The following is a 23,991-nucleotide window of genomic DNA, read 5'->3' on the forward strand; positions in this document are numbered from 1 at the left end:
CTATGGCCGTTGCTTCACCCCTTTTCGTTGGCATAAGAAGTTGATGACTCCAGCTCTGAGGAGGGGATTCCCAGTCGCGTAGCAGATTGGGTTGATGGCGAAACTCAGGTGCATGATAATCACTGTCGCCTGAAAGCAAAACACAACAGACATAATGTCCTCTCCCTTACTAGTCCATGGGCCAAGACCCGAAAAATAGGTTGTTGGTACCATCTGAGGTGGCACAACCTTTTTGGTGTCAATTTGTTTGTCGGGCATAGATATGCTTATCAAGCTATGATAGCATTTCCAAATGAGTAGCTTAGTCATAATAAATGAATTTTTAACCAATTTGGTCTCGTTTTTATATCCCTATACTTCAGAATCGAAACTAAACCGCTATACAAAGAAGAGCACTGCCTTCTGTATGTCCACAGGTGTTCTGTTGTAAACGCGGTGCGCTTAGTCTTTATTCAAGGCAGCGAAGGGAATAAAGGGTTATGATGTCCACAGCTGTCACGCGGTGCGCTTAGTCTTTATCTAGACCAATGTACCGTTATCATATCTAAAGTTCCTCATAAAAGGGATTATCTATACTGTTTTTATACTATACCCTATCAACAAATACATCAGTTTTAAACAAAAATCACTCTGTTCATTTACAATATCATTCATTATAATGTATCGTAGTGTACCGGTACATTGTTTTTGCATTATCTTATATTGTTGGAGGGAAATAAAGCGACATTGGCGTGGTATCAGCGTTTTCACCGTAGCGTTGTCGCGGGAAAATGATAAATAATTGAAAGATACGGTAAAATTCACGAGAAATTGCTTTTGTTGTTGTTGTTTTTAGATAAAAGGATATACACTGTATCATACGCTTTGGATATTCCCTTCGCCGTCTAGAATAAAGACTAAGCGCTGTGGACAAAATAACCTTTGGATATTCCCTTCGCTGCCTTGAATAAAGACTAAGCGCACAGCGTTTACAATAGGACACCTGTGAACATACCATAGAGCTGCATTTTACAGCTCTATGGAACATACAGAAGACAGTCTCTTCTTTGTATAGCGGTTAGTTTCGATTCAGAAGTATAGGGATATAACAACGGGACCAAGTTGGTTAAAAATTCATTTACTATGACTAAGCTACTCATTTGGAAATGCTATCATAGCTTGATAAGCATATCTATGCCCGACCAACAAAATGACACCAAAAAGGTTTTGCCACCTCAGATGGTACCAATGTCTGGCCTGGCCCATGGACTTTACATATACGAATGCATTTTACTGAAATCAGGCGTGATATATCCAACCACGGAACCTGTGATACAGTAACTTAATCAATCAACTTCAATTTCTTCAATTGTCACGCGCTCCTAACAATCAAAGGCAGATACTGATCGCTGACCGTTATCTCTATTAACTTTTCTTTTAAAGTTGGCAAATTGTTTTCAGCCTTCGGTTCATAGGTTCTGCCTGAAATGAAAAATATTAAGCTGACCATGTTTGTCAGCAAAAAAGTTTGTTGCTTTTTTGTTTTGTCATTTGGTGACTACGGGGGGGGGGGGCACGTGCCCCAACCCAATCCGCTGGTAAAAATAAAGAAAAAAAAGAAAAAAAAAAACCTACCAAAATGGTAATTCAAGGGTTAGGCTAGTAAACTGCTTTTGAAATCGACATGAAAGGGTGATCAAGAAAAAAATATATTTTCCTAAAATTTCTTTTAACCATAATTAAAGAGGTATATAATAGTGAAACATTGTTCAAAAAGCCCGGAGACGACAAAAGATTGTGATTCAGTTGATTCCTGGTTGGCATTTTTAATATAAGCAGGATGTGCGCAGTGTACTCAGAACATCGGAACGGCAAAAAGAGTCGCTGCAATGTTGCGCAATGTGATGTAGGTTGACTAGGTTGTACACATTAAATGCTATCAAAGCTAGATCATTGATTTTGCAGTGTTGCTTTACATATTAGTCTATATTAAAATGCCTTGCATTGCCAATGATAAGACTTGACCTTGGCCATTTCTTAACTTTTCCATCTATATGAAACACACACACTCACAAACAAACAATTAGGGGATGCTCTATATAAGGTGCAGATTTTGGACATCCTTCTCCCGCTTGGTCACTTCGACGCCCCCTCGCTGGTCATACCTCCCCTAATCATGAACATAAACCGACGCCCTTGACTACCAGTGGCGGATCCAGGGGGCGCACCGGGCGCCCCCTCCCTCCAAAGCGAAAAAAGAATATTCATGTAGCTACAAACGACAGTTTTTGGACTGTAAAATGTCAACATTTTCAAGCTCGCTCGCTTCGCTCGCTCGCATTTAACCGTTATATGCCATTCTCCTGATGTTACCGCCAGTAATTGCCAGCAGTTGCGCCCGGTGCGCCCCCCCCCCCCCCCCGAATTTCCAAAGTGAAAAAATATAGCTACAAACGGCAGTTTTGGGACTGTACAATTTCAAAGTTTTCAAGCTCGCTCGCTTCGCTCGCTCGTATTTAATCATAATGCCATTCTCCTGATATTACTACCAGCAATTGCCAGCAGTTGCGCCCGGTGCGCACCCTCCCCGTAATTTCCAAAGCGAAAAAATAAAGCTACAAACGGCAGTTTTTGACTGTAAAATGTCTAAATTTTCAAGCTCGCTCGCATTTAATCGTTATGCTATTCTCCTGATGTTGTTCTCAGTAAATGTCAGCAGTTGCGCCCGGTGCGCCCCCTACCCTTAATTTCCAAAGTGAAAAAAAAAATAGCTACAAACGGCAGTTTGGGGACTGTAAAATGTCAAAATTTTCAAACTCGCCCGCTTCGCTCGCTCGCATATTTTAATCGTTTTGTTATTCTCCTGATGTTGCTGTCAGTAATTGCCAGTAGTTGCGCCCGGTGCGCACCCTCCCCTTAATTTCCAAAGTGAAAAAATATAGCTACAAACGGCAGTTTGGGGACTGTAAAATGTCAACATTTTCAAGCTCACTCGCATTTAATCGTTATGCCATTCTCCCGATGTTACTGCCAGCAATTGCCAGCAGTTGCTCCCGGTGCAACACCCTTAATTTCCAAAGCAAAAAGATATATTTTTGTATATCAACAAACGGCAGTTTGGGGACTGTAAATTGTCAAAATTTTTCAAGCTCGCTCGCTCCGCTAGCTCGCATTTAGTTGTACCGTTATGCAATTCTGATGTTGCTGCCATGAGGTGCCCCCCCCCCCCAATGTCTTGACCCACGGTACGCCACTGGGTGGTAAGAAGGTAGGTAACCGGTTGCCGACTGATCGCCGACTTCCCCCACCCCATTGATCTGCACAGTTAACCGTATCCCTTAACACGAAGGTTTGTGGGCGTCTAGTTGCAGTTGCACAGCAATTATAGCCTGATCACCAATTACCACTTTCCAAGCGGCAGCTTAACTGAACACAATCCCTATAACTAGTACATTATTTTTTTTTCTCATAGATTGTAATGACCAAGCGTTGTGGGACCGGACCGGACCGGACCGGACCGTCTGTAATGAAAATGACGCACCCAATCGGAGGAGTCTATATCAAGTCTTTGAGTAAACTAGGTAAGTTTTCACGCGCGAACTTAAGTGTCCGAAAACACAACCCCCATCATACTATACAATCTATAGTGTTTAAGGCAGGCCATAATATCTTTTTTGTATACAGCACAAGCCGTTGTCTATTGCAGGTGATGATACCGTTACACGTTTTATTGGCCAAACAAAACTATCCATAGCCTCAAATCCAAACCCACCTTGCGAATTATGAGTGCGACACCGTTTTGGCATAATCAAAGCAATTGGGTAGATAAGAAGTGCATCTCTACACATCAAATCGATAAAATCTTGATGTGCTTTCTGTCTCATGGTTTCTATAGGAATATTGTACCTGTGATGTCCAATGTCTCATATGTCGACTACAAATATTTTTGAAAAGACAAAATGGCAATCGAGACCTCTACTGTATGTCCCAATAAAAATTACAATCGGATTTTCGCACTGATAACTTTCAATACGATTGAACTGTGTAAATGCTATGGGGTCTAAGAATATGAAGTGAAATGTCTATGTTCTTTTCGAAAAATTGAATAAAATTTGAATTATTTTGAAAAAATACAATATATGTTACCTATATTTTGCAGGAAACCCAATTCAATTTGTTTGAGCGGTCACAGTGAAAGTGGATCGTTGTAAAACATGTCATGTCTATTTCTTCGAAGTATATGGCACTTGGATGCTTTTGGAATTGCATATTCATTTGTTGAACACAATGGACAGAAATTTGAGGGAAGGGATTCCTGGCATGCTCTACAAAATATGACAAAGATCCTTATTTATCTTTCACCACTGAAACAAAACGGATGTGGTTTTCTGTAAAATGTTGGTAATAAATCATACTATACTTTCATATCCTGAAATTGTATTTGAATTGATCCACTATTTTTTAAGTTATCGTTGCGGTAGGTACCATGTGTATTTATTTTTTTGAGGGGGGACATACAGTATAATGCTTTCTGAAAAAATGTGAACCTCTATAATTCAAATAACTTAGTTCTATTTAAATCATGTATCACTCTCATATGAAATGACATGGAATCTGGTCGCTTCCATTCTAGAAATAAAGAGTTTCCCATTGCTTTGGCTGTACCATGAGATGCATAGTCCTCAGAGAGCCACCTCCGTGAGGTACAGGGCCTCACCTTGCACAGTATGATGTTTTATTCTACTAAAAGAAAAGGTGCTTTAGATACTACGTATATAATTGAAACTACGAAGTAAGAAAAAACGAACAGTTGACAACGAAATTATTTGATAAAAGATCGAAATAATTACTAACTGTGACTTTTATGCGAAAATAGACAAGTATGATAAGCAAGGATTTCAAATAACTGCGACAAACACACGCAATATCGAGTTGAGACTTGAAGGTGGTTTTTTTTCCTTGACACAACGTATTCATTAGCTAGGCTACTTGTATTGCTAGATGGATTGTATTTAGCCGTGATATGAACATAACTTTGCAGGATTTGACCGTGAAGACTAGTCGCGTGTTGGCATCTTTTTTTTTTGTCGCAACAGTTGGTTGAAATACAATGTGTATCTAAAAAGAAAACAAAAGGTTGTTTAATTTTGGAGGACTACTATTCTATAATTGTCAGCTACGAAGAGTGCAATGTTGATTGTAAGGAAAGGGGAACTCTTCTTCTTTCCACTGGTACCTAATTACGTTGACAAACTTCATGCATGTCTGAGCACATGAACACATGGATGGGATCTGTCAATGAAAGGGGTAAAATCATTAGGCCATCCTGCACGACTGCAGGTTCGTGTTTAGGGTTTTTTCTTACCATGTCCTTTAATGGTTCATAGTCTTTAACATGGCCACGTTGTCGATAACTTGGTCCTTCATATAAAGGCTAAACTGTTATCCATTTTTCTCATTTCATATTCAAGACATGGTTTGTCGCTGCGGGCTATGTGTTGAATATGATGAACAGAGAAAATGGACTGCGTTGCTTGGTCTCTGTGGGAGTTACCAATTCATCGGACATGTGGCCATGCTAAAGGTAATGAACCATAGAATGTTTGGAGAAACCCTAAACACAAACCTGCATTCGTACAGGCTACATGGCTTATTTTGGCCACTTTCATTGACATATCTCACCCAACATGCCGTCACACATGCATTGTTCTTTCACCATAACACACAAACTTGGGAAAAGTGCAAGTTGATATCATTATCTTTACAGTCCATGTGCTCAGTCATGCATGTTTGTGAACATAATTAGGTACCGATGGAAAGAGGAAGGGTTCGTCCTTGTTCATAAACAACACTGTGCTCTCTATAGCTGCAATTATGAAACAGTAGACCTCCAAAGTTCGCATCATTCCGCTCCATATCTATTTTTTAGTTCTAAAACCAGCTTTAGAAAATGGCAGCACAATCCCTCAGTGGGTACATATTTCACATTCTTATTTACTTTTTTTTGTAGATCCGTACTCGACGGAAAAGCTGAGCTCCTTGAGTGCAGGTTTATGTCACTGAACGTGCTGCTTTCCACCCATGTATTATATAGGTTCAAAATCGGTAGAGATAACAGGCAACGTTTTAGATTTTATACATACGTTTCCGATGGTGCCGATAGGTATGCAGAAGTTACACAAGACGTGAGTGGTGTAGACTACGACGCCAGGCAAGCTAGACAGGAACAGCACTAAGAATATCTTGGTCAGAGTGCGCTGTGCACGGGCGTTGCTTCTCTTTCCACTTTCTATGTTTTTCTTCTCAGTGATGGGAGACCGAACCTGTGGGTGTATTTGTTGGATGTCCAGGCCTTCTGGCTTAGTGCAGGACTGATTGTCACTTTGAAGGGTGGTCAGGTCCGTCTTATGCGAATCTGTGTGAGGACAAGTTATATATGGAGATATAATGCTCAAACAAGATACAGTGCTCTGAACTACTTATACCCCATATTACCATTTATTTCATTTAAAACAGTAAATGTACGCTGTGATAGCATAACTCCTCAAAATAAGTTCTGCAATTAAAACTTGATATACCACATTTGTCTTATACCCACATTATCTCCAGTAAATATGAAATTATAAGAAAACCTGATTAATTGTCTTTAAAATGATACCTCACTTGCCATGATTGGGTGTTCTTGGAATGTGCAAAACAGCTGAGTATGGGGACAGATCAAACGTGAAAAGTCCCAACAATTCTGCTATTGATAATGTTTAATTTTGATGAAAAAAAGGCCAAAGGAATGAGTAATGCTGAAATGGCAGCACTTTCAAAAACTCCCATTTCCTAAACATTAGATGGCTGTTTGGTAAACCTTCATGTTCAATTTTAATCTGCAGATACTACTGCAGTTTTTAATTCATGGATGAAGCCTGGAATCTAATGACAATCTCACAATGCGTTCTTTTCAAGCACATCGCTTCCTTGAAACGACAAAGCAAATGGGAATTACACTGTTTGACGTAACACGTTTGCTCTATTTTGCAACATTTCACATTTGACCTTTCCTCATACTCAGTCATACTGTGCATTCCAGGAATTCCCAGTAATAGCAAGTGAGGTGTCATTTCAAAGATAATTAATCAGGCTTTCTTATGAGGTCATATTTAATGAAGATAATGCTGGTATAAGAGAAATATGATGTGTCAAACTTTAATTGCAGGACTAATTTTAGGAGTTCAAAAGTTATTTGCAAAATATACGTACATCTAAACAACGTTCAGTCACTGAGAAGACTAGTACAGCTTGTGATGTCACATGTGAAAAATCGCAAATATAAAAAGAAAATATAAAGAGATTTCAACTTATTTTCACTTTTCTACCACTATAAAAGAAGAATTGACTTGCCTCTCTCAGAATGCAGGGACAACAATAATATTCCCCTCAACATACGTTAGTGACAAGTCAGGGAAATGTGGGTTTTTTCCAAAAAAAAAAAACTTTTTGTGAAAGTCTCTTTATATTTTCCTCATATCGTTCTACGCATGTGACGTCATGTACTGTAGTAGTCTTCTCACCCAGCATAGACTGTGCAGATACTTTAAATTCATATTTTTTGAACGGATTGAACCTTTCCCCCAAAGTTTCACTGTGATGTAATTTTGCATATAGTACTGCATTCACCCAATCCTAATGTATATGGAGATGGACTTGTCCTTTAAGACTGTAACAATCCGTAGTAGCTGGAGTGTATACCATCAATATCGACATTAGTCTGACAACAAGGCTTTACAGATGTCTTACCTCCCACTGCCATGGAGAGAGCAGAGGCTGACGATTTCTTAAGGATTCTGCGATGGATGATGATGGCGTAGATTACGATGTAAAGAACACCGGTGAAAATAATGGGTATGTATCGAGTAACCAACATGAAGTAGATCGAAATATTTATTAATTCCATGCCCTGATAGCGGGTCAGACATATCTCGTTCCCAAAGGTGAGTTCCATCCCTAACATTATTGGCAAGAGATACAGATAGAAGGCAATTGCGAAGAGTAGGGTGATATAGACAGAAGAAATGAGACAGGTGGCAAACCTTAAAGTCTTATTTTGTAAGTGCTTGAAGGGATTCCATATGGAGCGGAAACGATCGACGGCGATTACAAGAATGAGTCCGTAAGTTACATTGACAGTATAGTGGGCAAAGAACATCAGCAGCTCACAGGCAACTATTCCGAACGGCCAGTATCCCATGAAGGTATTCACGCTGCGAAAACCAACCTCGATCCCGTTACACAAGTCAGAGATTGCTAGGCCAACGATGAAACAATTGGTGTAAGTCAGGAGTCTACGGTCATAAAAGATAGCAGCGAGGATCAAAGAGTTTCCGAAGACAGCGACCAGGGCGATGACCACGGACAATCCTCCAAACACAGAAATCATCCATGAAGATTGAGCCATAGCCATGTTTCCTGATGTCGTATCATCGGACAAAACAGTGAAACTTGACAGACTGAAGAACTCATTTGAACTATCATTAGACATCTCGAATAAAATAATTCTACTTGTTCAGTGCTAAGTGAATAAGATAAAAAGCTAAAGTTTAATGGCAAAACGTTCTTTCCCAGATAACAATTTAATATCAAGGCTCTTAGTTGCTTGTCCTATACTGCAAAGTCTCCGGGTGGTTGTAATGTCTGAAAAAGGTTTTCGCTGTTGGTGAGACGCAACAGATAAGGTAAGTGGGAAAGTGAAGGAATGAAAACTCTTGAAAATACTTCAGATTTTAAACCTAATAAGGGCTGGCTCCGAGTGAGTATGGGGACATTTCATGCGATCACTCCACCAGTATTATTTCATTGCAAACCATTCATAGAGCTTCATAAGTGCCGTTCAGTTTCTATTTTTCACGATTTACAGCAATGCGCATGTGCCAAATCATTCAATGCTCATTGTACCATTTATGCTACAATAATCTGCGACATGAAAACTTGCTTTTTGTGAGGATTTTTTTGTTATCCAAAACATATTTCGCGATATGATTATGGGGGCGGGGTTAAGTTGTGTCTGTGATGCCATTGGATAACAGTGCTCTACCCCGATGCAATTTGAATTACAGACGGTGGAAACTCGGGTGTAGACAGAGCGGAAGCATACTTCACAGCACCAGACGAAAGTTAGAAATTGATTTAATTCAACGAAACAGATCAGCAAAAAAAAAAAGAGAAAGGAAGAAAGAGAGAGAGAGAGTATGTGTGTGTATGTGTGTGTGAGTGTGTGTGTTTGAGTGTGTGTGAGTGTGATATGTTTCGGGAAATGCTGTATTCTCAAGAGAGTGTCAGAGAATTTTTGTAATGAAGTGGATATTGAGCAATCTGATCAAGTTGATCAAGACATTTTTTTCCCTTTTAAGAGTTATACTTTATCTGATATATTTATGTATATAGCGTGTGCTCTGTAAAAAAAGAAGAAGAAGGAAGTTACATTAAAAAAGTGATTACTGGCACAAATTTCTTATTGGGTGTGTGAGTGATAGGGCACATTCGGATTGGCTTGATTAGGCTGATCAAAATAGCTTTTTCTGAGAATTATGCAGAATTTCATGTCATTTTTCTTATAAAAACAGGGTATGATTTGGTAAAAAGACCCAAATATATTGTACTGTATGCTTGAAAAATGATTTAGCAGTACAAGAAAGAAGAATACAGCTGCTTTTTTGTTGTTGGTAATATTAATTTCATTAATATGGATTTCATATTGAATGAAACTCAACTAAAGAATATCATAAAACAAAAAAGTGTATGTGTGTGTGTGTCTGTGTTTGTGTGTGTGAGGGAGAGAGAGGGAGGGAGAGAAAGGAGGAAACTGCCAGCACCACTTTGACGCGATGACTTATAGATGTTAAAAGCAATTTATGTCTTGCGTGATAAAAATCTTTGTGAAACCATGCAGGGTGGTTAAACGAGTTACATCACTAGAGGAATTCGGTCATTCGTAACAATGAGTAAGTGCTTTCGGTATGGTAATCTTCCATTCGTTGTCAATGTTTCTTTTACAAATTAAGATAGCATTGTATAAAGTAAATTTTCCGACTGCCATTTCAAAATACCACTCACCTGTATTCATTTTGAACTTCTGACGACTGTATTTTTGTTAAGTTATAGGGGTTCTTTTTTCCACTTGTATGTATAATGCTCAATGCATTACATGTACGTATGACCGCACACTCGGGCAATACGTGAATAAATTTGTATGCTTGTCATAAACGTATGTACATGTATGTAGGTATTTGTAATTATGATAATGATAATAATACGCGCTCGTGTGCGCTCGTGTGTTTGAATCCCTACTGGGGGAAAGAAAGGGGCATTCGATGTTGCAATGTGTTTCATATGCTCACATATTATCAAATATCATTATTCGTGTTATACGATAAGGTGATACCGGTTGTGTGTGTTTTACACTAATATTAATGTATATAATAAGCATGTGACAAGAAATGATTAGACCTGTAGGTAATGACCTTGTGAACTTCACAAATCTTTTATGAGCAACTCAGTTTATCACTTTCAAAGGAAAACAATGTCAAAATATAAGTGTTGGTTAAGTGAAAGCAGAATTCTTCAAAATTTGTTTTTCATTACAAGTACGCTTTCAATCGCTTCGTTGCAGACTTAGGTTAAGGGTAATATCATTATCCCTGCTTATAGAAAAAAGGTAAGTCAAATGCTCTCTCATTATAGCAGAATAATGAAAACATATTAAATTTGCGGATTATATTTTATTTATATCATGCTGCCCATAATGAGGTCAGGAAGTGTTGTAATCTCATTATTGCGATTATGGTAGCGAGAATATAGAAATTCATAACTTTTGAATCCATTATCTTATATTTTTCAAACTTTCATTCATATAAGTATATTACCTTACTGATATTGCTGCTTTCAGGCAATTAATATTTATGTTTTAGCTTTTGTTTCCTTTATTTAAGACACTAAATTCGGATTATTTTGGTTTTGATTATTTTTTCCGAAGGAGCCATACTCTGCATTGTTTTATGTCATAGGATATTTGGTGTTTGAAAACGTTGTATCCTTTAACTTGTATAATATTCTGGGCAACTATACTCGACACATGATATTCATGGATTTCCGATCTTACAGATCTTTCGTATACAAACGAAAACACTGGCATTCCAACAACCAATGTGGAGAAATTATATCGAATCACAGCCAAATCGACACATACACATTAACACCCAAGCACATACACACACACACACACACACACACACACACACACACACACACACACAAGCGCACACATAAAATATGCTCACACGATCTTGCCATATGACTAAATGTGTGTATTAAGGTGTAAAAGCATACAGAAATTATATCATCCTTTCCTCTCTCTATAGTAAAAGGAGGAATGTTCACGTGCATTTTAATTTTACGAATTTCTCGAGCGCAAAGATTCGCAAAATTAAAATGCACATGAAAGTTGTTGTAGCTACACTATACGCATTGAATGTTAGAGGCAACTCGCGAAAATCAATGCCACGAAAAAGGTCGTCAGCCCAAATTCTCGAAAATTTCATGCAGCAAAAAAATATCGTGTTTTACAGGAGGTTAATTTCCTTCCTCGAAAACGCGGTGATGTTGCTTGACTAAAATATCCTGTAGTGGGAAAAATTAAAAAAAACCTCTTTTGAATACAATTCTTTGAAATCAATTTTTGACATTATTACAAGTTACGATCGATATCTGTCCTTCTCCATATTTCCGTCTGTCTCTCTTTCCTCCGTGTGATGTCAGTCAGTATACACTCTGGGTTCGTGTCAGTTCTGTTTTCCATAATAAAGCCATCTGTTGTAGCATTCTTCGATTTAAAGCATGTTTCTTGTATTTTTTCACAAAATGTTCATGTTAAAAAACGGTTCATATTCCTAATTAAAAGTTAAATTGTAGTTTATTGAGTCTCAATACCTTATTTTTGTTTTCAAGTCATTTCTTACACTTTTACCACACCCGTTTGTGCCTGTAACAGGTTGATTTTTCGGTCCAATAAATGAAGTTGCAAGAGAGAAAAGTGTGTGAGACCCGTATCGAGAGCCTTGGGTTTGTTTGTTTGTTGGGGGTTGCATTTCTCATGGAAACCTGACACGTTTCCGATTGATTCAATTCCTTATCATGGTCGCGTTCGCAATAGCGACAAACCGGAAAATTGTGATTACACCAAAACTAATTGTGCAGAATTTCTGGTTTTAAGTAAGTCACATTAAGGATAAGAAATATTCATATTCAGATATTTTTGATAAAGACTAAATGTCGACTGCTTAATAACATTATCTGCCGTCTATAACTTGAATGTGAGGTGAAACACTTTGAAACACAGTTTTTATAATTCAACGTCGATGCCTCTAGGAGTTTTCCGTGTATTATGTGCGCAATGTTTTATAATCTGCTTTTATTTGCTCGAAGCTTCTGAATTATTTCTACTCCAAAAATGTAATAAATGCGTGTAATAATGCAATACATTTGATGACATTGCATATCACTTCCCAACGTCTCACGTTGTGCCCAGGCAGTTTACTATGCTAACCTTAGCTTAGGCTGATAGGGGTTGTTTCTAGGTTATTGATCGTCACCTTTTCGGTAATATAGTGTGACATAATACTAGTATCGCAAAGCTCATTAAAATATTTTGATATCTGTGTTTGATAAAGAGTTAATAACCATATTCTTCATCTAACTCTGATAGTTTATCTTCTTTATTCATGAGATTAAACATTGATTGAGAGGTCGAATTACGGCTGCTTTTAACAAACTTTATAGGGCATATTAGAAACATGAATAATCACATATTGAATGATTAAGTATTGAAATACAACGAACTGTGAGATTGTATGCATTTAAGTGTAAGCTTTAATGCGAACTTCTACAGCGCTCTGGTGACAGCATAAATCAATAGATGATTCAAAATTGGTAACATTGATTTATACTGCTCAGCATTGTTACTGAATACGTCTATGTGGTCTCGTCTCCAATTCCTTATTTTTCATGTTTTCTTTTCTCTTGCAGCTAAAGACTACACTTAGCACTCCCGGTTTTTATTTTTTTTTTTTTTGTTGTTTTTGTTGTTGTTGTTTTTTTTTTTGGGGGGGGGGTTGGAGTTTTTTTGGCGATCAGTAACGTTTAGGTAATTTCATAATCAAATAGAATTATAGGCATGACAGTGATTGTGCCCTTTTCGCCACTTCGTGCGAGGACGGGCACAGAAATCGTATCAGGGACGAAGGTGTCGAAATTGAAAGTTGAGCACACGACAGGCATGAAACCGTCAAGGCAGTTGACACTCGACAGTCTGGGGATACTTGAATTTCACCGCTGCTTTATTTCTTTTTTTTTTTCTGCGACGGTCAAAATTTTCACACTTGACATGTTTTTCTTCTCTATATCTCCATCCTCAGATACCTTCTGTGAAACGAATTGCTCAGGCGGGAAGACTGGCAGACTCTGCTTCTACTGCAGTAGACCTCGTGAGTTCGAAAACCTTTATATGACCACAATGTTTCGTTGTCCGATCCACGCCGATACAGGAAAGACCTAGAGGCCAAAAATATGAAATTGCAAGTCTAGAGATTAAGAGGAGAGTTGCATGTTTGCAACGAATTTCGAAATCTAAATCTTAGGCATTTTATCAATTACAAGCAGAGTTAAGTGAAAACTGTTTTGATTTTACAACCTTGATTCAAATATTTGATTCAAGTGTAGTAACGGACGCATCAATATGGGCCTACAACCAACAACTTTCGTTGTATCAAAATGTATTGATAAAAAACCAGCATACGGATACTCGGCAAAGTAACCCGTGTTTTCTACTTTGGTATGTGGCAACGCAGTAAAGACAGTGTCATATACGATAAATGAACATTATTCATTCTTTCAAATCCATTTTTAGGCATGCTAAAATGTACAAAGTTAGAATACATCTGTCGTACTAATGGTAAGAAGAGAAACTGACTTCCTTGAGACAAGGAATGTGAAAAAGGCAAAGGTCTCTATTTCTTCGTTATACGCTGATTTGAAGACATGTCGCGTAAAGCATCGCAAAGAATGAACTAATATTGAAATGTTATTGCGTATAAAATTTTGAAAATATCAGTCAGTAATCCCCTAGCTCCCACCATACCCAGATGATAATGAGCTAGCAGCGTCGAATTACTATGAAGGAAGAGGGGTAACGGAGAAATGCACAGGGCCCCTTTGATAATCAACTCCCTGCCTGCCTGTTGTTGTTGTTGGGTTTTTTTTGGGGGGAGGGGGTGTTAGAATCTCATGTAAAACCGGTTTGACTTGAACATGCCGTTTCGAAATTAAACATCTGAGTGATATGGTCTATTACTTCAGTGTAAATTGTAGATTGTAGATCTAGATTATAACAGTTCGAAAAAAACTTGCTCCGAAATAACAGTCGTGAATCTGAACCGTGGCGTCCGTGTAAAACATCAACGAGTGAGGGCTAAATTATATGAAGATATATATATATATATATATTGTAACGAAATTCGGTGGAACCGATTCGATTTAACCGTTTCGATTATAATTTGGTATGATCGATTGTGCCTATAGCATAGAAAGGGGGCACTATGGGAACGTTGGGCAAATGCTGTAATGTGGTAGTGCATTATTATGAGTTTTAACATTTATTATTAAATTTGTGGTTACTTGTTTGTCATGGGCAAGTTTGGATTATTTCAATACCAACTCCGGTTTAGACCGATGATACATGCCGAATTATAGTAACCATGTACAAGAGATACTGTTAAAACGTGTAATCATTGTACGAATTTTGTAACCACGCCAACATTGTAAATACTTTGAACCACTACTGCGGGTATTTTCCGCGTCGCTCACGATTGTGCGGGATTGCCTCCTTTATCCGCGATAGGAGGGGAGGCATATAAACTGGCCGTTGTGTGACATCGTCCGCGACAAGCAGCCCGTGTATGATTCATTTCCAATGTGTTGTTTATGTTCACTTCTATGTGTAATAAACTGTACATATGTTCCTGAATTGCTGACTGCATTGTGTCTTCTTGAGGGTTCCATCACAATACAACAGCTTGGATAGTGGTGGTACAATTTCCTGAGTTGGAGCGCCGTTCCAGAGAAGACCAACTAGCAAGTCATTGGATTTCGGGTACAATGGTAATGTGACTTGTCGCATAGTCCGTGCCCAATCCAAGTTCCAGTCGTCGCCGTTGGATTTCGGGTATATTGGTAATGTGACTTGTCGCATAGTCCGTGCCCAATCCAAGTTCCAGTCGTCGCCTGAGGAAGTTGGTAACGGTGCGATGTAGCACTTAACCCCGTGCCATCAACGATGCCTGTGCCACCATATGGTTGTGAAAGGTGTTCCACGTTAGCGTGACTGAGTTGGTAACGTGAGTTGGTAGCAGAACTTGGTAGCAAGAGTTGGTAGCAAAAGTTGGTAACAAAATAAGTATACCAACTTAACATCCTCTACAAGTGACGCTTGGGAGTGACATACTTTAAGTGATGCTGAACTTGGTATGTGTGCCGCTTGTGTTGGTGAGCTGCTTCTGACACAACATAATACATGGTAGCGTACAGATTAGTAATTTTGATAACTTAAAGGGATCGTTGTAAACTGCAACAAAACGAACCCCGCCTACTCGGCCATCCTGACACAGCTCGCGGAGACATTTGTACAGACAGTCAAATACACTCACTTAATTCACGACGAGAAGGCGAGTTCGTCACAATATATATATATATATATATATATATATATATATATATATCAACTTGTGTTTATGAGTACGGATAAACTATAAAGTGTTAATAAGTCACATTAAGCTCATAAGTTCACATTTACAATCTGAGCATGAACACATAGAGGTCATTACAGACCTTCTCTGGAAATTGACTTATAACCAACATATTTAAAAACTGAATACATGGTCTTCATGAAAAATGTTTATAAACATTCATGTATGAAGTCCAGAACCAGGTGCTTATTGGAATGCATAGGTGCATGTGTATTCTTTTCAATCAAATTAACGAAAGACATTCATGCGGCATTTATATGAAAATTACCGTTTTCTGCTTGGATGTTTTCAACTGCTCTTCTAAAAGATTTTCCATGCTTTGTAAAGTCTGAGGTTCTAGACAACTAGTAGTCAGTGCAGACTATATAGTGCTGACTTTGAAGTGGCTTATTGAACTCGGACTAGCTTGTTTGAGTTTGCAAAAGCTCGACTTAAATCAGCCGTCCGTGAAAAGAGGTATTAAAAATATGAAAAGGCAATGAACATTTTTGTTTTTTACGTATCCAAAGAATGAATGTTTCTTTCTCTACATCCTCTAACAATATCAATCACCTGCTCCCTCCAATTAAATTCTTTTGATAGGAATGCACTTAGATGTTACTAAGGACGGCAAGCCTCCGACAAGCCCCGACCATTCTCAGGCAAGCTTTGTGGTTGGGCAACTTTTTGTTCACAAGGCATGCATAGAATTTGAATACGTTACCAAAACAGTCTATTCCAGTTCGGAAAGGAAGTGCAGGAAATATAACGGAAATTTGTTCACCTAATGTTCAATTACGCATTCATATCATATTCTTATATATTTAGTTACCTTTTCATTGTGGTATTGGGAACGATTAAAACACCTACGTGGATCTAAACGTGCCTATATGATAGCCTATGTTGACATAAACTTATTGCACGATCGTTCTGTATATCGCGACCCAAGTTCACAATCAATAATTGTATCTTCAAGTCATAATAGTGGACGGGCATCAGGGCTTAATTCTCCTGGTTTTATAGTTATCCCCATGGCCTAATGGGCCAAGAGCTTTATGTCAACATAGGCTTGAACCTAAATATTTTAGTAAGAAGCTGATTTTTAAAGAATATGTCTAGAAATGTGTTGAGAAATGTGTCTAGAATAACATATTGAAAGTCCTCATAACACCTGCAATCCAAAACTTGCCTCCCATTTAATGTTTTATTCATAACTTTGCAAATAGTTATCACAAATACACATTTTTAATGTCTATCAATATGCTTTGAGAGACATGGAACACCCAAAAATACTTATTCAGAGATTTTGAAACCAATAGCACCAATAAAAACCACTCAGGCTCTTCCTGAAATCCGAAATAGCCGTCATTTAATGTTTTTTCTCATAACTTTTCATGTAGGTAATACAATATTTATAAATGTAGCTATAAGTTTTGAAGCATATAGAACTAAGGAAAAAAAAATAAACAATTTTGAAACACACAAGTACTGATAAAAGCCCATTGAACTCTTTCACAAATCCAAAATGGCTTCGAAATAGCCACCATTTCCGATTTTCTCATAACTTTTCAACCAGGTAAACCCAATACACACGTTGAATGTCTAAATAATATATATATAACCAGACAGGATTAACAACATGTTCATATCTACATAATCAGTACAAAAAAGATACATACATTCTATATACACTCTGCGAAAAAAAAAAAAGTGGAGGTACCCACTCAAAAGACCAGGCTTATATCATGTGGGTACCTCTGGGAAAGGGGAAATAAGGGGGGGGGTGAAAAGCTTACAACTACAAAGAGTGCGGGAAACTGGGAAAGTCGGGAATAGAGAGAAAAAAAAGCAAATGTGTGAAAAGAGGAAACAAAAAAGAGGGGAAAGAGGGAGAGAGAGAGAGAGGGAGAGAAAGAAAGAAAATTCTCAATAATTTTGATGCAATCACCAAGGGCGAAAGCCCACAGAGACAATTAGCCAAGCGTCTTCGAAAGTGATACGTTGTCGAGGTGCTTTCCAGCGGAAGAGTTTGTAACTGTGGGACTAGAGCACGTATGGAATACTAGCACGCAGTAAAAAATATCTATGCCTCAAAGAGAACGCAGCCTATAGTGAAAGAATAGAAGACAATGACGTGCCTACAAAATTAAATTCATTCGGTTACATTATAAAACTTCAAAAGAAACATTTTTAATCTCTTTTTAAAAGAATTTAATGAAGGTGCATTTTTTTATATCCATGGGAAGGGAGTTCCGGAATTTAGGACCTACATAGATAAAAGTCTGCTGAGGTAGCAAGGTTCTTAACAGAGGTAAATGAAATTCATTTGACTGTCTAGTTGGATATCTATGGTATGTCCTATTACGCATAAACATAGAGTTAAAAATTAGCGGGAGACAATTATTATTATAAGTGTACATAAATTGCCCCATTTGTAATAAAAACAAATCTTTAATTTTCAGAATCTTATTATCAAAGAACAAAGGATCTGTATGAGAATATGGAACGGTATTACAAATAATGCGAAGAGCCTTCTTTTGTAACAGTAGAACCCTATCCAACAATAATTGATGCATATTTCCCCATACCAAAATTCCATAATTTAAATAAGGCAATATCAAAGATGAATACAATGTAAACAAAGAATGTTGAGGAATGGGAAATTTTACTCTATTAATAACACCTATATTACGTGAAATGTTCTTGCAGACATTATCAATATGAAATTTCCAAGAAAGTTTATTATCAACTGTGATACCGAGAAACTTTATATGGGAAACACTTTCTAAGACAGCGTCACCAAAACAAATGTCCACATTCAAATTATCCAAAGTGTTACTAAAAAGCATAAATTTTGTAATTCAGAATTAACTGTCTGCACAAGAGTATTTGGGTCTTCATGTGAGTAGAATACATTTGAATCGTCGGCAAAAAGTATGAACGATAACACATCGGACGAAGCACAAAAATCATTAATGTAAATAATAAACAACAACGGGCCCAATAAACTGCCTTGTGGCACGCCACACTGAAGTTCTCTCATATCAGAGTTATAATTGTTCAGAAAAACATATTGTTTGCGATTAGTTAGATAGGCCTAACTCCTGAACCACTCCAAGGCCTTCCCACGTATACCATAATGAGACAACTTGTAAAGTAAGATATCGTGGTTTATGGTGTCGAAGGCCTTAGAGAAGTCCAGGAAGATACCAATCAAATGAGAGTGATTGTCTAAAGCATGTGCTACTTTATCAACAAAATTCAACAAAGCGTGACAGGTACTATGCTTTTCATGGAACCCAAACTGCGAATTTGTAAAAACGCCATACATTTTTAGAAAATTCATCGTCCTTTTATATATAATTTTCTCTAAAATCTTGGAAAAACAAGATAATAAAGAAATAGGCCTATAATTACTAACATCTAACTTATCTCCATTCTTATATATGGGGATGACTTTAGCTATTTTCATTTGTTCCGGAAACACACCCGTAAACATTGACAAATTAAAAATATGTGCCAAAGGACCCGCAACAGAAGATATAACTCCTTTCAAAATCATATTGCTTATGTCATCATAACCTGAACTTTTTTCGTTTTTCAAACCAGATACAATATCAGTAACCTCATACCTCGTGGTACTCGAGTCAATGTTTGTGTGTGTTTGTACGTAGGGCCTATGGGGGGTGGGGCCCTTTGGGGCTACTGTCTGGGGCCCCGTACAGGATAAAATAGCTGGCATTGCTGTTTTCATGATAAGTACACCCAAAGGAACAATATCCACCAACTTTTGTCCGTGACCCCCTTCGGCTGGATAAATCCATTTTTCGGGGTCCCTTTTTGTCGCCCCTAGGCTTACGGTACAGGATGTGACTTGCCAGCAATTCATTTTATTGACCCTTGGCCACATCCTTATACGATAAGACCATCAAAAAGTGTGACCCTTTTCAGCTGAATAAATGCTCTGGGCCCCCGGTCTACTAGGGATTGGATGTGTCTAGCGAGCGATGTCAGGCTACTAGGCCGGGACACGAGACGGAAAGGAATAAACGCTGAAGTTGGAACGATAAAGGTACATCATCTGTGTGCTGGATGCATTAATCATTCTCTGTGGAATCAAAGAGAGTGAGGAGAGGTGTGAGAGGGATAATTGCAATGACAATTTAAACACGGGATCCAGATTGGAATCCCCAACCCGAGTGGTGAAAGTGGTTACGTTACAGTACATATCAAAATATTAAAGTTTTGGACGTAGATCATTATGGGAAAGCACTCCTAGAAGCCCGCCTCCTCAGTCCCAGCTGCTGATGAATCCAGAAATAAATGATGATGTTACAAAATGTAAGCTTGCCAATTTACCATCAGTTGGCAAGACATATTATAATGATATTCGTATTTTATATTACAATCACTATGTCAGGGTCCAATCCATTGTTGTCTTCAGAGATGGTGGCCAAGCTTGATGTCATGACATGTCTCCCAGTAACGCTACGCTGGCTGATGCTGCGCCGTATTAATGTTATGTTTTGAAATAGAGCGGCATGGGCCAGCGGTACGTCTCTGAGAGAAAGAGATGGGATAAAGGGTGATGCAGATTACAATCTTGATGTGTGTCTGGAGAGCCATGGTATCCCTCGAACTCTTAGTTCGTTCTAATGGTTCGTATACGCTCATCCAATAAGAATAAATCTCGATCCAGCCTCAACGGAATCAGTTAGTTAATTACTTAGTTAGTTAGTTAGTTTGTTTGTTGATTTCATGCAGAAACCAGTTTTTTTTTTTTTCAGTAATATCACAGAAAACATCTAAATAATGATTGCAATGTGTATATTCCAAGAAAGGAAATTGATGTGTGCAGTAATCTAATAGATGAAATTTATACAAGCTGCATGTATCACCAAATTTACAATGAGTAAATGAATAAATGAAATAAATAAACGATTAACAAAATGTGCAGAGAAACACATCAACACAATTTTTGTTTTGTTTTAGTGATGACATCATGACTTGGCATGTCCTTTTATTTTCAAATTCGTTCTATTTTCATGGTCATGCGGACAAGGTTTGTTTTCTACATCGCAATGAGGATCCGTGATAAACACGTTCACACTAACATGACATAAAATAAACAAGCAAACACGAAGACACACATACTACACAATGATTGTTGCGTCATTTACATCGGAGAGGTTTATATCATACTATGTATCCATATACATACCGTTACATTGGTTGTTTCGTACTGTGCTAAACAAGATGGATTGATTGATATTTGAACAAATATATATAGACTGATAGAAAGAGATAGATAAATAGATAGATAGAAAAATAGATAGATAGATAGATAGATAGACAGACAGATAGAAATGGATTAAATAGATAGATAGATAGATAGATAGATAGATAGATAGATAGAAATGGATAAATAGATAGATAGATAGATAGATAGATAGATAGATATATTTAGATAGATAGACAGATAGAAATGGATAAATAGATAGAAAGATAGATAGATAGATAGATAGTATAGATAGATAGATAGATAGAAATGGATAGATAGATAGATAGATAGATAGAGAGGTAGATAGTCACATAGATAGACAGATAGATAGATAGATAAATAAATATTTAGAGTATAGACGGATATCTTGTCATGGGATCAGGGAGAGGGAGAGATTGCTGATGGCAAAACGACCTTATATGGATGCTCGTACATTATCATGCCCACGAATAATAACATTCACCTACCGTTTTATTTAACCATGATCAGTCTCTACCACTTTATTTCTTGTCGATTTGTTGATATAATCATATAAGCACTTAAAATGAAAACTTTTTTTTTTATTTCATTCTTCCAATCTTCACACGTACTGTTTAAGATCATATTGAATCAAAATAACATATTTAGGCAACACAAAACAATGATGATATAACCATGACAACTCTGAATTACTCATGGGTGGAGTGAAGTTGCCCTAAATTATTTTTATGGTGTCCTGTAGTGGGAAGGTGGTTATAGGAGAAAGTCCATTAGAATAATACAAATAGTGCACTATATCTGTATCATTCGTAAGATAATACAAACATTTCTTACTTCTTTTATTTGGAACAGCTAGTGGAGGAGTGTAAGCCTTCTTCAAACAAATACGATTGTGGGAATGATAAAAAAAATAACTACGTTAGGGAAAAATGAAATGTATGAAATTAACTTTTATGGTTGTTATTAGCTATATCTGCATTTCAACATTCCAAGTTACACACGTTAAAAGGATAAGTTCACGATTTGACGTCGCGATTTAGATTTTAAAGCTGGATCAATTTCTCCAGCTTTCCTCATTCCCACCGCTAAGAATCGTTGCCCCGGAGTAAAGTCTAGATACAGGTATAGTTCAGCACCCACAATGCGACCGTGGTAGAATAGCGAGCGGTGTATTGTTATCCTCACGCCGATATCGACTGGCGATTTCCTGGGCTTAGATGCAGTATTTGTTCATAACGTACAAGTACATAACATACGCCGATGTAGTTACCTCTACTCCACGCCTTCATTTCGAACTGCGGTTGTTCAGAGCTATCGATCGAGCTTTTAGGACCTGTGCATATATCATAGCAAAGTTTTCATTTCAATGGACAGACATTTACACTTAATTGCATCCATTTTACGAGGAAAGAGAATTCATTATATGACAAAGGTTGACTGAGTGGTGGTGATGATTTTTTCCACTTAAAAGGTCACAAAATGACGCAGTTAAAAGCTCCGAATGAATAGTTTGAAGGTCAATCTTGGGTATTGATTTCCGTGCGCCGAAAAAGCTGAGTTATGTTTCTTAAAGAAATCGTTGTAGTTTTAGCATATTTGTTTTTCCTTTTCCCTAGTTTTTTTTTTATATAAAAGCCAAGTAAAGTGTTAAATAGTACAAGTTTTTGTGGATTCTTTTTTTTTTCAGAAAAAGGAGAAAAGGGAGATATTTTATCAGCGACTTGGATTGATCGATTTAATCTCTCAATATATTTCACCTCTTTGAACTACACGATGAAATCTTAAAAAGATCTTAAATCAATATTCTCCGAGATTGTCTGAGAGAATGACATGTTATATCCGAGAGACTCACTTCAATCTCCCCCTACTATTATCGCATACACGCTGCCAGATAATAGCCAATGTCATAATACATAAAATCAACTTTATTCTTACCAAAGAAAGTCAATTACAATGGATAATTATACAAATTAATCACTCAATAAAATGGTCATTCATTTAATTGTCAAAGTCGGCTTAATGTATAGATATGAGAATGAATGTTTTATTACCTGTTGGTATGTTTCAGTTAAAGTTCAGGTTTGTTCAATATTTTTTTCGTGTACTTTCGTATTTTATTTATTGAACAGATGTACACTTGCTATAATTCATTTATTTTTTTCCATTTGTTTATGTATTCAGTATTCTTTACCCAGGTTTAGTAACTCCATCATAGGTTTACACTGCTAATCTAGAGGAGCACGAAGCACAGAAACAATTAATGCAAAATACACCAAGTATAAATAGAGCAACACAAGAAAACAATATAAATGTGTCATGAATGTCCTTTGTTACACAATAAAGTAAGCCAATCGTCATCTACCAAACATTATTAGAGTAAATTAGTTATTTTCTATTCTAGAAATTTCAATATTTTCCCATATTTTGTAATGAAGTGAAACCTAGGATTACCCAACAAAAGAAATTATCATTGAATAAAACGCATTGTTCAATTACTATCATCACAGAAGTTACTTCAACGAAGATTTTGCTAGGATCAATGAAGCTCAAGCCGTGTATCCTCAGTTTCGTTGAATGTTATCTATAACTACATTGCATCATCAATAACTCTTGTGCCCGAGAGTACCACTTACTAGTTGGTTGAGGTTTAATGTAAATATATAAAAACCATGACTTCTGTGCTTACAGCTGACAAATCAGGCAAGAAATGCACATGTGCTACCAATTGAGCGTGCCTATGAACACTGAATGAAAACGTGCGAGTACTGGAGTATTTAGCGTGTTTGTGTGTGGTGGGTGTGTGCATCTCTTACTTCTCTTACTTCAAACACACACACACACACACACACATACACACACACACACACACACACACACACACACACACACACACACACAAATAGCGTTTTGCTGAATTTAAACCATGGCGGT

General features: G+C 37.4%; 1 protein-coding gene across 1 annotated transcript; it reads right to left on the reverse strand.

Moving 5' to 3' along the window:
• LOC139739018 (uncharacterized) lies at positions 1–8,431 on the reverse strand. Its single transcript, XM_071649633.1, has 3 exons — positions 7,768–8,431; positions 6,123–6,394; positions 1–129 (listed from the first exon to the last, which is right to left on the reverse strand). Exons 1-3 carry the CDS (start codon positions 8,429–8,431, stop codon positions 1–3), a joined length of 1,065 nt encoding a protein of 354 aa, XP_071505734.1.
• Between the last annotated feature and the right edge of the window lie 15,560 nt (positions 8,432–23,991).

This window comes from Diadema antillarum, unplaced genomic scaffold (genome assembly GCF_040938485.1).
Source record: "Diadema antillarum isolate AM-2024a unplaced genomic scaffold, OU_Dant_1.0 seq00000779_RagTag, whole genome shotgun sequence".
Taxonomy (NCBI): domain Eukaryota; kingdom Metazoa; phylum Echinodermata; class Echinoidea; order Diadematoida; family Diadematidae; genus Diadema; species Diadema antillarum.

Bases quoted from the DNA above. Each gene is read 5' to 3' on its own strand.
- LOC139739018 (XM_071649633.1), bottom strand. From the start codon at position 8,431: ATGGCTATGGCTCAATCTTCATGGATGATTTCTGTGTTTGGAGGATTG. The intron at 6,395-7,767 runs GTAAGACATCTG...GTCCTCACACAG, and splicing joins TCTCTCCATGGCAGTGGGAG to ATTCGCATAAGACGGACCTG. The intron at 130-6,122 runs GTATGTATAAAA...TTTTGCTTTCAG, and splicing joins CTATCGGCACCATCGGAAAC to GCGACAGTGATTATCATGCA.